The sequence below is a fragment of the Saccoglossus kowalevskii genome, chromosome 7 (assembly GCF_978046115.1).
Source record: "Saccoglossus kowalevskii chromosome 7, keSacKowa6.1, whole genome shotgun sequence".
NCBI classification, from domain to species: domain Eukaryota; kingdom Metazoa; phylum Hemichordata; class Enteropneusta; family Harrimaniidae; genus Saccoglossus; species Saccoglossus kowalevskii.
The window spans coordinates 40,099,298-40,113,111 of record NC_140647.1 but is presented as its reverse complement, the minus strand read 5'-3'; the positions used below and the strand labels follow the sequence as shown (position 1 = coordinate 40,113,111).

Below are 13,814 nucleotides of genomic sequence, written 5' to 3'. Positions count from 1 at the left end.
TAGATGTTGAACAGCTGACAAAAGTTCAAATACTTTTTGTTTTAACTATATATAATTATATGCACGCAACCTGACCCTTTGACCTCGATTTGGCTTGGACTGAATATTTTATTTTAAACAATATTCTGACGTGAAATACAAAATGTATTTCAACACAAGTACGACAGGGTTGTCTGGGGTTTCTTTCCTGATTGTTGAGTCTTCGCAATGTGTTTTGTATAATTATTGTTGTTTTCCCCCGATGCTGAAGGACCGTAAAGCTAAATGGCAGTTACATGCATGGGCTGAGTGAAAGAAAATATTTCTAAGCCTAAAATAAAACCTAATATTACACCTCTTTGTGTATTTGTTAATTTTACATATGTTTGTCATGACAGTATGTTTGTAAATATCTAGACAAATCTCGTCTTTCGTTGATAATTTCGATTGTTTGTTTGGAATGTCGATCCCCGTTGGTTTCTCCATACTGAGTTTAGGAAGGGCGTCGATCAACACCGTGACAATCAGCCGAGAGAAGACAAACATTGACCGTAATTCATGGAGATCATGTCCGTAATTTGTGGGCTGAAACCCCAAATAATTAATCAAGCATTATTATTTTAATATATATTTTATTTTACATCGCAAAACTAAACCATGCCCAAAACAGAGCTAGAGTTGTTCGCGGTGAAACAACCGCATTGAAGACGATGCAACTTCAGCTAGCCATTTCTTACCTTGAAATAAAAAAAATAAAAATTCGAAGAGCATCGGGGAAAATATTAATAATCATCCTTATCAATCGCTTGCTTTATTTTATTCGAATCCATGAAATTCACGATTTTTTTTACATTTGTTGGCAACTTCCGCGCTAAAAATGATTGAAAATGTGGGTGTGGTTATTTTGCAAAGTCCTGTTGATAATACGGACAAATATGGTTCTGTGACCCAGTTCGTGCTCCGATCAGGTGACTCTCAGCCAATCAATGATGTTGTAACAAAGCATATTTGACGCTAATTGAAGGGTCGTCGTACAATCCAATCACCGGCGTCGATTCACATAGTTGTTTGTGCTGTGACAGGCTTCAAAATTATTCGCTGAAAAACATATATTTTGACAAACTGATGGAATTTGACCTTAGTTCAAAAAGAAAATACTAGGCCAAGATACATTAGAGCTCACGCGAATCAGTTTTCTCTGCAAGTTGTGAAATAAAGTAAACCAGAGTAGCGTCGATGATTTTCAGCTCTGAAGGACTTTGAATTGTTCATCGACTGGCCACCAAATAGTTATGGCTATAACTAAATTTGACACGTTTTTCATTTAAGCCCAATAAATTATTCATACATGTCAAGCTCTGTTCGATTTTTTCAGGGCATGTGGCCGTTTTTAGTCGAAAATATTTTTTGTGGGAACACTTTTGCGGTACGTATACGGTATAGACCGAGCTCATTCAATGATCGTGACTTAATTTTAAAAATTAAATGTCAAATTTTACCAGACGTGGACCGATGTGGATTCGATATCGTTATTTTTGGAATTAATCACTAACATTTCGTCGTTTCTCTGCTCTGCCAAAAGGAGTTACCTAGGCTTTTTTTCACGTAACTGTCTCATTAAAATAAAAATAAAAATAAAAATATTACATCTAGAACAAGCACCCAAAACACGTAACAAGAAGTCCCAGTTCAGTTGCTTTCACGATACAAGTGTAATACAGCTATTAGATTTGAAGTGTCGTTCAGAATGTAATAATAGTTAATACTAGTTGTATGTTCACACTTTACTATCAAAACCACCATTTCGACCACCCATGTGCCAGTTTTCAGTGTTTGGGCGAGCGGTCAATATTTTCAATGAGCGAGCGAGCGAAAAAAAAAACGCGATTAAAATGCGGTCGGTTTCCGGTCGGACAAGACCGCGTGGTCGGAAATTAAGCGATAAGCGGACGATATAAAAGCGGAAGGTTGGGCGAAATGAGTACTGTATGACCATGTTTCTCCGACGAAGTCTCGACTGACAATAATGCTGACAATGGACGTTAGATAAACACACATTGTTTGCAACTGGAAGCTTATCACCCGTTATATCAGAATCGTCAACAACAGAGTATACAGATAAGATGTTATCATTTAAGTCCTTCCAAAGATAAACACTATGCAAATATCCACGAAACGGCAGTTGTAGTCTTTTCTGCTAGTGTTTTAAAACACTAATTTGAGCAACGTTATTTTGCAATTTCGATCTTTTGTAAACCTAGGGTGATGTATCAAGGTCTAAAGTAACCGTTTTATAAATTTTTGAAAAATCAAGAAAAAAGTGAAAATTTCCCTTCTCGCTACCTTAAAACAAACTACAGTGAGTTGTTCTATGGTCGTATAAAAATAAAATAAACTACATTAAGATGCAGTAAAGTTAACCAACTAAACAGGAATGCTAAATAAAGCTAAATAATAATAATAATAACTTTATTACACAACTTAACCATCTGTGGGTTTAGTAAGGTAAAATGAATACAAAAGACAAATAAAATAAGACAATAAAATTAAAATACACTGAAATTCAACATAGAAAGAAATACAAATTAGAAAATCTCTGGGAAAAAAACGATTAAACAGCAGCAAGGTTCTCCCAGACCACAGTTACATATTTATCTTTTAGAAAATTGTATTTTTTAAATAATATGACAAAGCCATATTATTTCCCATTATTTTCACAAAGCTTTCCATTCTGGACAAGTCATTAATTTTTATTTTAAAATACTTCAAGACATGTTTTCTCTCTACTTCATAGAAATTGCAATCTAAGATGTAATGCATTTCATCTTCAATTTGATCTGAATTGCATTTTTTGCACGTTCTTTCATTTTCTGGGGTTTTTGGTTTACTCTTCCTTCCCAATTCAATTTCAAGGTTGTGGTCACCGAGCCTAAACTTTGCTAAAACTCTACGTTGGCTGAAGTTTTTCATTTCATTTAGACAGTTTTCTAATTCAAATTTTTGTTTAAATACACTATATGTTCTAAGTTTGTTCCCCTCTTTTTTATTTAATTGTTTTCTCCATGATTGAATAAATTCATTTGATAGCTTTGTTTTTACAACATTGGTTAGTTGATTAATATTGTTGATCTTGTTAGTTTCTTTTATTTTAGACAAGTTTTTTTCTCCAAAAATTGTTTTTATTTGAGTAATCCAGGTAGAATTATTTTGTATTTCCTTTAATGCACATTTTAATATGTGATTTTCAGGAAGCAAATTTATTCTGTATCAGTATTTAACCTTTGAAACCATTGCATTTATTCTTACTGGTAATCTACCTAGTTCACCCCTTATACCAACTGATGGTGTAAATTTACTAACACCAAGAATAAAACAATAATAATTATTACAAACTTGCTCTAGGTTATTAGTGTCATTTGTGCCAAATTTCTGACCCATACATTAGAATGGGTGTAACCAACTGATCTTACAAACACATATAGAATCACAATAAACTTGTGTGATACACTACAATACAATACTCTAACTACTATTGCTAAGGAGTGGAAAATCACATTTACATAAGAGTCATAACTATGGAAAGAATATTTTTATATTTGGTGGAGCTGCTCATATATCATCTGCATACATTTTTGTATGTATTGTGCAGTTTCCCAGCCAGTCCGACTCGAGTAGTGATTGGTTTGCTACTTCATTACATCTTGCAGCCTTTCAAACAGTAGACATGCATCAATTGTTGTCCATGTATATTCCTAATTGCTCAGTGAAAACTTGCAATTTCTTTCTGGCTGGTATAAATATATTAAGTAATATGTTTTCGTACTGAAAAGACGGTACACAAATATCATTTTTAATTAAATTTAACAGCTAATGGGAGCATATATGCTACAACCTCTGCTTACTTTTGACTAAATGTTTTTTTGTTTTTTTCAGGTGCAGAGCCAGAATTTTTTCTCGGAAAGCAAAGCCACTGAAACTGCATATATTACAAAAGCATACTATTCGCTGCATGTCTGACAATTGTATAAAGTTTTGCAGGTTGTCTTTTTTTTTTTTTTTTTGAGAAGTGCTGTCAACCAAAGCATAAATATGTGTTTCTCTGTACATAAAAGTTCAATTTCACACGATTTGTTAATATTAATGTATGATAATAAAAACTTGATAATATTTTGCACTTTATTTGTATCATTGTCATATGAGAAGTACTCTTGTCCTTATTTAGAGATATTGAAACTAATTCAGGGCCACAAACTACATGTAGATCTGTACATGAAGTACATGGGAAGTAAAGTTGTTGACACAGGTAATGTACACCAAGGATCATTGCAGTTTCTCAGTTCCTCATCTGCTAGTACTTGTATGACAAACAGTATCAGTTACTGTCTAAAATATCAGAAGTTTTTCGCTGGAATAGTTCTGTGATTGACAGTGTCCTTGTATTAGGAATACAGTTGTACAAGGAAGTTTATCCAAACAGACACAAAAACTGACTCTTCAACATATTTGCAGATCTGATTTGCATACTTGCATGTCTTGCATGCATGTTTTCCCTCAAAAATCTAAAAAAAACAAGATTTTTCTAGCTGTTAACAGCTTTTTCTCAGATATGTTTTGTTTAAAGTTGGTACAGGGACAGGTAATAATTGTTTACAAGTGCATATCGCATTATATGTTTAACAAGTTATAAATTGTCTCAGAAAAACCAAATGAATAAATTTTTACCCCATCCCCTAAAATTGTAACACATCAATTCTGAACATTTAATAACGGAATGTTAATACAACTCATAATGAATTAATTCATTCTGACACAAACTAAGTTCAATATAAGTTTTTAAATTTTTTTCTGAGCGGGGGCTTTGGTGTAATAGTTGTGATGTTTTAGAGAGGTCTACATCTGTCAAGATATTTTTGATTGATGTTTCCCATTGTGCTTTTGACAATGTCTGATCGCTTAACGCTATCTTTATATAATTATTTTGTGACTTGTCTGTGACATGGGACCAGAACTTAATCATATTAATTTTCACTTCAGTTATCAATGGAAATGCCCAAATTTCACCCTGACATGCATCATTTGCTGTGTATTTATTAAGCCAATTGCAAGTAGTTGTTTAATGAATTTTAGATGTACTTTTTCTGTTTAGTTTTGTCCATGTTATTGTTACTTATATTTTCCATTCCCAAATTTTAGATCCATACTATACAAGTACAGTAAAATTGGTTTGATACATATATTAAACAGATGGATGTATGTTTTACAGTCTGTTTGTTTTGGTCAAGTCTGCTTTAGAGCATACCGGTACATGGCTTTGATTGCTTTATCTGCTAGGTTGTCTCTATAGCTTCTGAGTTTTGAATGTTCTATAATTTGCCAATTTGTCTTGCTTCATCAAGCTTGTTATCACTGATTATTTTGTCAACATGTTTTGTTGACCCAGTCTGTATTATATTGACCTTATCAAAGGTACTTTTTATTAACTTGGGCGTCTCTGGAGGTTAAGATCTGAAACAGAATTTAATTATTTGTGAGTATATATTAATAGTCAGAATAAATTCATTTTGATTATGGCAAACCATACTCTAGCACCAGCCTTAGCTGTCTTCTTAAAAAACAGCTATGGAACAAAACAGCAACAACTATCAGTGTATTAGGCCACATTTTGTGTTCATTCTATATTCTGTATTCACCATTGGCTGCAAATTGTATTTTTTTGTTTTTGACTTGTTTTATTTTATTTTTTTTAGAAAAGTTTTTATTTTTTGTTTTATTTTTTAGATTGTAGTTTGTTTTGTTTTTTTAATTTCTTTCTGTAAGACCCTTTTTATCCTTTCCTAAGGATTTTATGCGTCTAATAAAAAAAAAAAAAAAAAAAAAATAAAAAAAAAAATAATTTTTATGGCAAGAGGGTATCTTCCCAATTTCCCCAAAATTGCTTTGTAGCATTCTTTTTAAAGTTCGACAGTGTTTCAAAACGAGGCTAATTAACACGATTACAAAACGTTCCAAAACAAGATTTAGAAATACGAGCTTTCCCTGTGCCGGCGTCACCTACCGGGGTAGCTTCGTGGACCAAGTTGCGTTGATCTGTTGACCCAGGGTCAAACAATAACACTGGGGTCAAAATATATCGCCTGGTGCTTGCCACAATTAAAACAGTGGAGCTAATCCATGATATCACTACAACTCTTATGATAATTTGAAATACGTTTTTGACCTGGAGCATAAAAGTGAAAACCAAACCAAACCAAATATTTTTTGTCCAACAGTACAGCGCTCTCAGACGACACAATTTGTAGAACGCTATAAAACGCAAACAAACAAACAATTCAGGAAATGACTCTATTTGTGGATAATTTTGCTGATTTAATCCAAGATCTTCAACCGTTGTACATCAGATAACGACATACAATGAGTATTAAAGCATTTGAACTTGTACCAGCCATAGAAAGGCTACAGTTGATGGGAGACAAGGCAAAGACGTCGGTAAGTCATCCTTCACTAGTCTCGTGTGCTCCTCCCCCTCAGGAGGCAAAAGACAACGATAAGCACTCGGCGCTTGCCCGCCCGGTCTCTGTAACCTGGGGAATTTGTCTGAATAATACACAAATCAAATGGCTGGTGAACAATGTGTTGGTATAATGATCTTGAACAACAATTAAACGAAACTATTATACATGTACATTGTGATAAGTGTAAGTGTAGCTACTGTCTCAATACAGCATGGACGTCCATGCGGCGGAGCAACTATTTCCCGGTACAGGACCTTGCCCTTGCTCAAAATAATCGAATTAAAACAGTTTGGTAATGTAAAGCAAGTATGTGTTATTAAATTTGGCACGGTTCTAGAACCCATACCTACACACGAATTGGTGACGTCACAAAATACATCACCTTCAATCAGAGTCGTTTCCTCGGTATAGAGGTATGTAAGGGTGCATAAATACGCCAGTTGCGAGTGGTGAGTTGCGAGTAGCAAGTAGCAAAATGTGTCAGTTGCGAGCGCTCGAAAGTGGCAGTTGCTAGCGCTCGAAAATGGCAGTTGCTAGCGCTAAAAATAGCAGTTGCTCGTGGCGTTTGTATGTAGTTGCGAGTGCTAGCTACATCGGCATTGTGTGAAATAAAATTAAGTCCGATGTCCTAGCCACTTGTTTTCAAGTTACACATGTTGAAATGTATCAAATTTCTGAATGTCTACGATGCTATTTGTGCGTGTGTGGTACGTGCACTAAACCACCGTCCCTCATGTGTTGAGGGACGGTGACTAAACGTAGCAGTTGCGAGCGAGTCAGTCCGCTAGAACTGTGTGAATAATAAAAATAAGTCCTCGCCTCCGATGTCTTAGCGGCATATGTTCTTGTTGCGAGGATTTAAAGCGGACGTGTCTGAGATTGTTTGTGGAAAAAACAAATCTTCACTCAAGATCTTTGTAGTCTCGTTCCCGTAATCGCTGTTTTTTAACCGAGAAAAATACAAAATCACTGTAAACAGCGTCATATCGTCAGTTCATTCGAAATATCAAATTGACCTTTGTTTGAGTTGTATGTACAGCGGACGGTACAATGCTCTGATTTTAAGTAACGGTGATATTTGTTAATAGTACATCCATGTTCTCACTAAGTCTTATTTTGCGTTAAAGTGGTTGAATGTCATTTTTATGTCAGAAACGAATCATTGGAAAGCAATTTTATGACGGCCCTGTTACACATTCAGAACGTAGGTAGGTGTCATGTTCGGGAAAATATAACAGATAAAACTGATCCCATGTTGGTGTGGTATTAAACGCATCCTGGTTTGAGGTCGCGAAACGACGAGACCGACGGTATTTTATCTTGGACCAGCATGCACATTATTGATGAAGCCGCTATGGGTCTTTATTGTTTGTCAACAGTTGACGCCTTCACAAAAGATTAAAGTGGCAATCGGTTAAATGCTGAATAAAGCTAATTCTAAACAGCACAACAATAACAAACGCGATGTGCTGTCAATCGCCGCCTGCGCTTCGCCTGCAAAATTTTGCATGAAGTGACTGCCGACTCACTAAACTTTAGGAATAAACATTAAACTCCAATTGTTACAGTAAAAATAACGCGAGGTGTTTTTGAATACAGTTTATAAACATGCATATTTATCACACATAATTTTGCTTTTGGGAGTGAACCTACCACAACGGGTAACAATCGTACCACATTGCTTTGATTTTTTATGTATGCCCTTTTTGTAATGAAATGCTTTGTTTTGCCAGGGCTCGATTTGTACTATGTATATAAACAAAGAATATTATTTTGACACACTTGAAGTAAAACGTCAAAGAGCGACATACTCTAAACAACGACAGTGGATTACTTACTTGATTACGCTTCATTGCGTTCAATATATATTTTTCGCCGGTCAATCATGGTCCTACATATTTTTGTGACAACATTATTTTCTGTTAACGAGTTGAACTTACCATACTCCATTGTATCCAGTCGATAATTATTCTCTTTCAACAACTGAAGCCGCCCACGCCCCATTGTATTTAATCGACAAGTGCTTTCTGTCAACAAGTGTGTATTCTCACACACTTATTAAATGCTTTAAAGTTTCCATTAAACCACTGAAAAAAACATGCATTATTTCATTGATATTACTGTCATCCTACCGACGACCCACTTGGACTTGGTAACATCGACGCAAATCGCACGGACTAAACGCATTTATTTATTATTCATTGTCTATTTCTGTATTATAGACACTGGCGCCACGACTTGGCGATCAGGTCATGGGACTGTGGAGACATTCACATTGACCGCGCGGTGACACACATTCACGATGTGTTTTATACACCTTCGTGAGACTCTATCCGTTTGCTGACTTCACTGTAGTTAGTTTTTTTTTTCTTGTCGTCTCAAGATTGTTGCGAGTTTACAATTATCAAAATGCTTATATTGTTGGTTTAACCATTTAGCTCCATGGTTTAACCGGATGCGTGTCACACAAGTCTCGATGAATGGAGACACCGGGATTTCACACCTAGAGTCGGCTTCACCTTCATCCCAATCGACCTCGTGATTTAGACGAAACATATTGACTCGGTTCCAGTAGGAATTACATATAATTCCCTCACTTTAATACTTGGAGACGCAATTCAGAATGTCCATGTAACAGCCGAAAACCTGAACACAGTCGCCTGACCGATTTATAGCATGTCGGGGCTATTGGCGATTTCGGGTACTGGACATCTCAACCCCAAAAAATCTTGACTCATTTTTCGTTGGACATCTCGACCCACCTACACCTATAGCCAAAACAAAGTCAGCTTGAACATTCAGTTGTGATACATGACAATCGCTGCCAGTGATATATTTCGCGAATAAAATAAAACAAAATAAATGTGCAATCAAAGGCGCCGACCACGTGCGTTAGAAATAAATAGAACACGTTATGACACAGTCTCACCAGCCTCTTTCGCTCATGCAGACACACGTGCTATTTTCGTATATTAAATATGATGGCAAGGGAAAAGAAACACCGGAAAAGACGAGTTTAAATCATGTTTGTATTGACACAACAAGAAAGCAACAGTCTACCAGTGAATGTGTATATAGTATAGTTATATAGTATAGTATATTTTATTTGACTCAAATTAATGAATTGGAAATACATTAACCATGGTCAATAATCATACACAAAAAAACACAATAACAATAAATACAGATATAAAAAATAAAATAAAATGTTAAAACAGATAACACTAACAACTATTAGGTATTACATTGTAAAACTATGTTGATATACATGAAGCGGACAGTGGCGGTTATGTACTTTCGTTGTTCATTTCACAGCACGCAACCCTTGAACATTTTTTGAATTGATCCATTGCACTAGATTGCTCTCTGTAGCCTGTGTTTCAAATCAATAGATGTCGATCAACTTTGAACTAGATAGAGGTTTGCGTCGCCACATTGAGATATAGTCGCGTCAATGCGAAGGGTCGAGATGTCCAGGGTGTCTGTGTCGAGATGACCAATTTGGGACGAAGTGTCTTGGGTCGAGATGTCTAGAAATCGGCGATTTCAATGATAGAGATTTAGAATACCAATACATGTCAAAACTCGCAACAAGAAAATATGCCGCTAAGACATCGGAGGCGAGGGCATATTTTTATTATTTCACATAGTTCCGATTGATCTAGCGGCCAGACTCGCTCGCAACTGCTACGTTAGTACGTCCATGGTTTAGTGTAGCCTCGTAGACATTCAAAATTTCGCTAGATTTCAACACTTGTAACTTGAAAACAAGTGGCTAGGACATCAGACTTAATTTTATTTCACACAATGTTGATGTAGCTAGCACTCGCAACTACATACAAATCGCCACTAGCAACTGCTATTTTTAGTGCTAGCAACTGCCATTTTCGAGCGCTAGCAACTGCCACTTTCGAGCGCTCGCAACTGACACATTTTGCTACTTGCTACTCGCCACTCGCAACTGGCGTATTTATGTACCCTTACATACCTCCGGTATACTAGTATACGAATTGGTATATACAAATTACAATAAAGATACTCAAGACATTACACATAAGGTAAACAAATCATGTGACAATATAATGATAATAACGGTAATAAATTCTAGCTTAACAGTTGAACAGAACGATCATATAGTCAGTCGGGTCACGCCAAGAGTCACGCACTTCGTTGCAAAATGGCAGTGTAGTTGAAACTGGTCATGGCGTGACGGGTGAGGAAGACATCATTAAACACTCACAAAATCACAATAAAACGGGCAAGTGGTTGCATATTACGGCGTAGCCAACATGGGAAATAAAAAAAAGCACAATACAAACGGCATGGGTTTGAATCACACTCCATACACACTCGCCAGAACCGAAGAAATCAGAAACCAGCAATCGTTTTGGCTTTCCCATTCAACTCATCAGTACATTGGAGTAGTTAGAAAAATGAACACCACTCAACAACCAACGTCGTGCCGTGGTACATAAGCGTGCCATCCATATAAAACAAAATTAGCTTGAAAAGACATTGGGTTCGAGTCCCGCTCAGAGCTACCGTAAAAACGTAAATCAATTAAATAAACTGAATTCCCTCAAACTGTAACAAGTAAACAAAGAACGTCGCGAAAAAATAATAAACCTCACGTAACTCTACCATGTAAAACTGAATGAATAAATAATAAAATAACTTGCTTCTTAAACTGGACGACGCGTAATTTGTTCAACAGTTTCCAGATTGTGACAAGAGATAAACAAGACCCAAGTCAAGTAAGTTTTGTTAAAGTGTCGATGACATTCCCTATATTACGAAAACAATTTAGGCAACAGACCAATATCTTCTGTGGTGTTGTGGAATTTATAATGTGTCTGCGGAATTGTTGATTGAGGGCTTGTGTCAATAGTTAACATGTTGTTAGAAAGTTTCACAATTAAATCCAATGATACCAGTATATTTATTTCATTATTTTAACTAGTAGCTTCACGGTAAGTGGCTTTCGCGGTAAGTGGGTTTCGTATTGGGTGGGTCTCGCAGGGTGTAGAGCTTTTTCACAGTAACTGTCTTTTCATCGTTGTTTTATGTTTCTTTAACAACTTGTGCTATTCTGGGAATACCATTCCTAGAAGCTATTAATTTGTCCTTTTGATTTGTGATGTTGCTCCGGCAGGAGTTCCATAATACTGGTAAGACCCATGCTCTGATAATGCCCATAGTTTCAAAAACCAAGAAACATTATCATTATGATCTTATTGCAAAGGATAGTTGAATATTGTTTTATTATTAAAATTAATAATCCCCATAACTGTTTTCCAATATAGATAAATTATAGTACGTGACAGATATATAAACTCAGTCTCATCAAAGAAATAAAGAAATGTATATTTATATATTTACATTATTACTAATGCATTGCAATACAACTAATAAAATTGAAAGAAATTGCAATATAAAATATTTTGTCAGTAACACTTCTGAAGGGTGTATTTCACGGTCAGTATTATTTACGAAAATATTTGTTTATAATTTTTGACTCCCGTGTGCAAAGTACAAAAAGGGAGTCTTTGCAGTTAGTGTGTCTGTGTGTCTGTTCCATCGATATCTCAAGAACCAATGTTCGAATTTCAATGAAATAGCTTGTCTGGGGCAATGCGCAAATTTGATTAGTTTTTGGTTGACATCCATGCATATTAATGAGCTCATCTGCATAATAATGTGTGAATTTTAAGCTATTTCAGTTGTATCTCAAGAAGCATTAAAACGATTTTTATACAACTTGGTAAGAATGTTACTAATGATTGGCTGCTTAAATTCATTGTGTTATTTTACATTTTAATTAAAATTTAGCATTTTTTATGTATTTTTTATTATTTTTTTTTTATTTTTTTCTGACCAATTGCATTGCGCGGGGCAGCGGCAGCAATCCTTGTACTTTATAATATTCATTTATACTCAAAATTTGAACCAGAGTGGCGAATTCGAGCAGCTATCCACACTTTTTATGATCGACGCCCGGGCATTCCGGCGAGTCTAGTCCGCCATGTTGTTTACTAATTTTGGTTAGCGTTTAACAATAGGACAAACCATTTGATTCATGGGGGTGACAGTCCTACGAATGTGCCGACATTGTCGAAAGACAAGGACAGGAAAAGTTTGTGCAAGTGTGGCGAGACTCCCGTAGTTACGCAGAAATTATTTACCTCTTGTAAAAAAAGCATCGTTTCTCATTGTTGTGCTATATTGTATCGTATCATGGATCTAGGTAGTCCTGCATACAGTCTATGGAGGTATGCCGGGCTGTGGTTGGGTCGTCTATCAACCAAACGTGCCCCCTTACACACAGCACTGTATGCAGGGCTAGCATCCAAGAGCGTCGTGGTTGTGTAGTCAAAATAATGTTACAATGTGAAAACAGACCACTCAGTCATAATATGTATTGAGACAAAACATAATTTGTCGATAATCGAGTGTTGCCAGGAAAAGTGAGATTGTCGCAAAATGTAGCAAATCGTTTTCAAAACAGTGCCGCTAAGAAAGTCTCGCTATATTGCAATGTTCAGTAAAACTTGAATCTTGTTTGCGCCCACTGTAAAACATGTATAGTAAACAAACCGCCAAAATCAAAACAAACCGCCAAAATAAGTACAAGTAAACTAAAACGAAAATTAAAACTCGCATAACATAAAATAGTTTTATTCAAAATTAGTCTTGTATATGCTACTGAAGAACAAGTCAACTAAAACGAAAATTGAAACATGTATTGTAAATAGACAGACATGATTGAAATGATTGGTTGGTGGTGTATGAATGAAAACATTAAAAGAATCCGATTGTCAATTGTTTCACACCTGAGGCCACCCTTCAACATCTCCACGAAAACATCTGTACACTGGAATTGCCCAAGGTAAATGATTATATTTACGTCAACAAATACCACTAAAAACACGTTATGTTACACACAGTATGTATCACCCAAGTTATATTTATGATGTCAACAATACATACTGTTGTGCTTTGATCATACTATGGGAATGCCCCTGTTTAATTACAAACAATTAAAAAACACAACATTATTCATGACAACAAAAACAATGAACAGTTATTATTTAATACTTTATATAATAATAAAGATGAAAACGTCATAACGAGAAAATTCAATTAAAAGTGAAATGCTTAAACCAGCTGCTTCAGAAAATACAAATCAACCTTTTTTTTTCTATGTTTGGAAATTTGAGCGCCTTAGTTCTGTACTGGTACTGGTACTGGTACTGGTACTGGCACTGGCACTGGCACTGGCACTGGCACTGGCACTGGCACTGGCACTGGCACTAGCACTGCACT

The 13,814-nt window shown here is 35.8% G+C and overlaps 1 protein-coding gene across 2 annotated transcripts in view; it reads left to right on the top strand.

The window, feature by feature from the left end:
• The window catches only part of LOC102800727 (transforming growth factor-beta receptor-associated protein 1-like), a 219,735-nt gene that overhangs the window by 102,310 nt on the left and 103,611 nt on the right, over positions 1-13,814 (top strand). Inside the window, exon 1 of one of the 2 annotated variants that reach the window (XM_085501558.1) lies at positions 6,293-6,465. The exons of the other annotated variant lie outside the window; for it this stretch is intronic. Coding sequence (XP_085357684.1) covers positions 6,391-6,465 — 75 coding nt within the window. The 5' untranslated portion in view covers positions 6,293-6,390. Of the gene's footprint in view, positions 1-6,292; positions 6,466-13,814 lie in introns of those variants that run through there. 2 annotated transcript variants of the gene reach the window in all.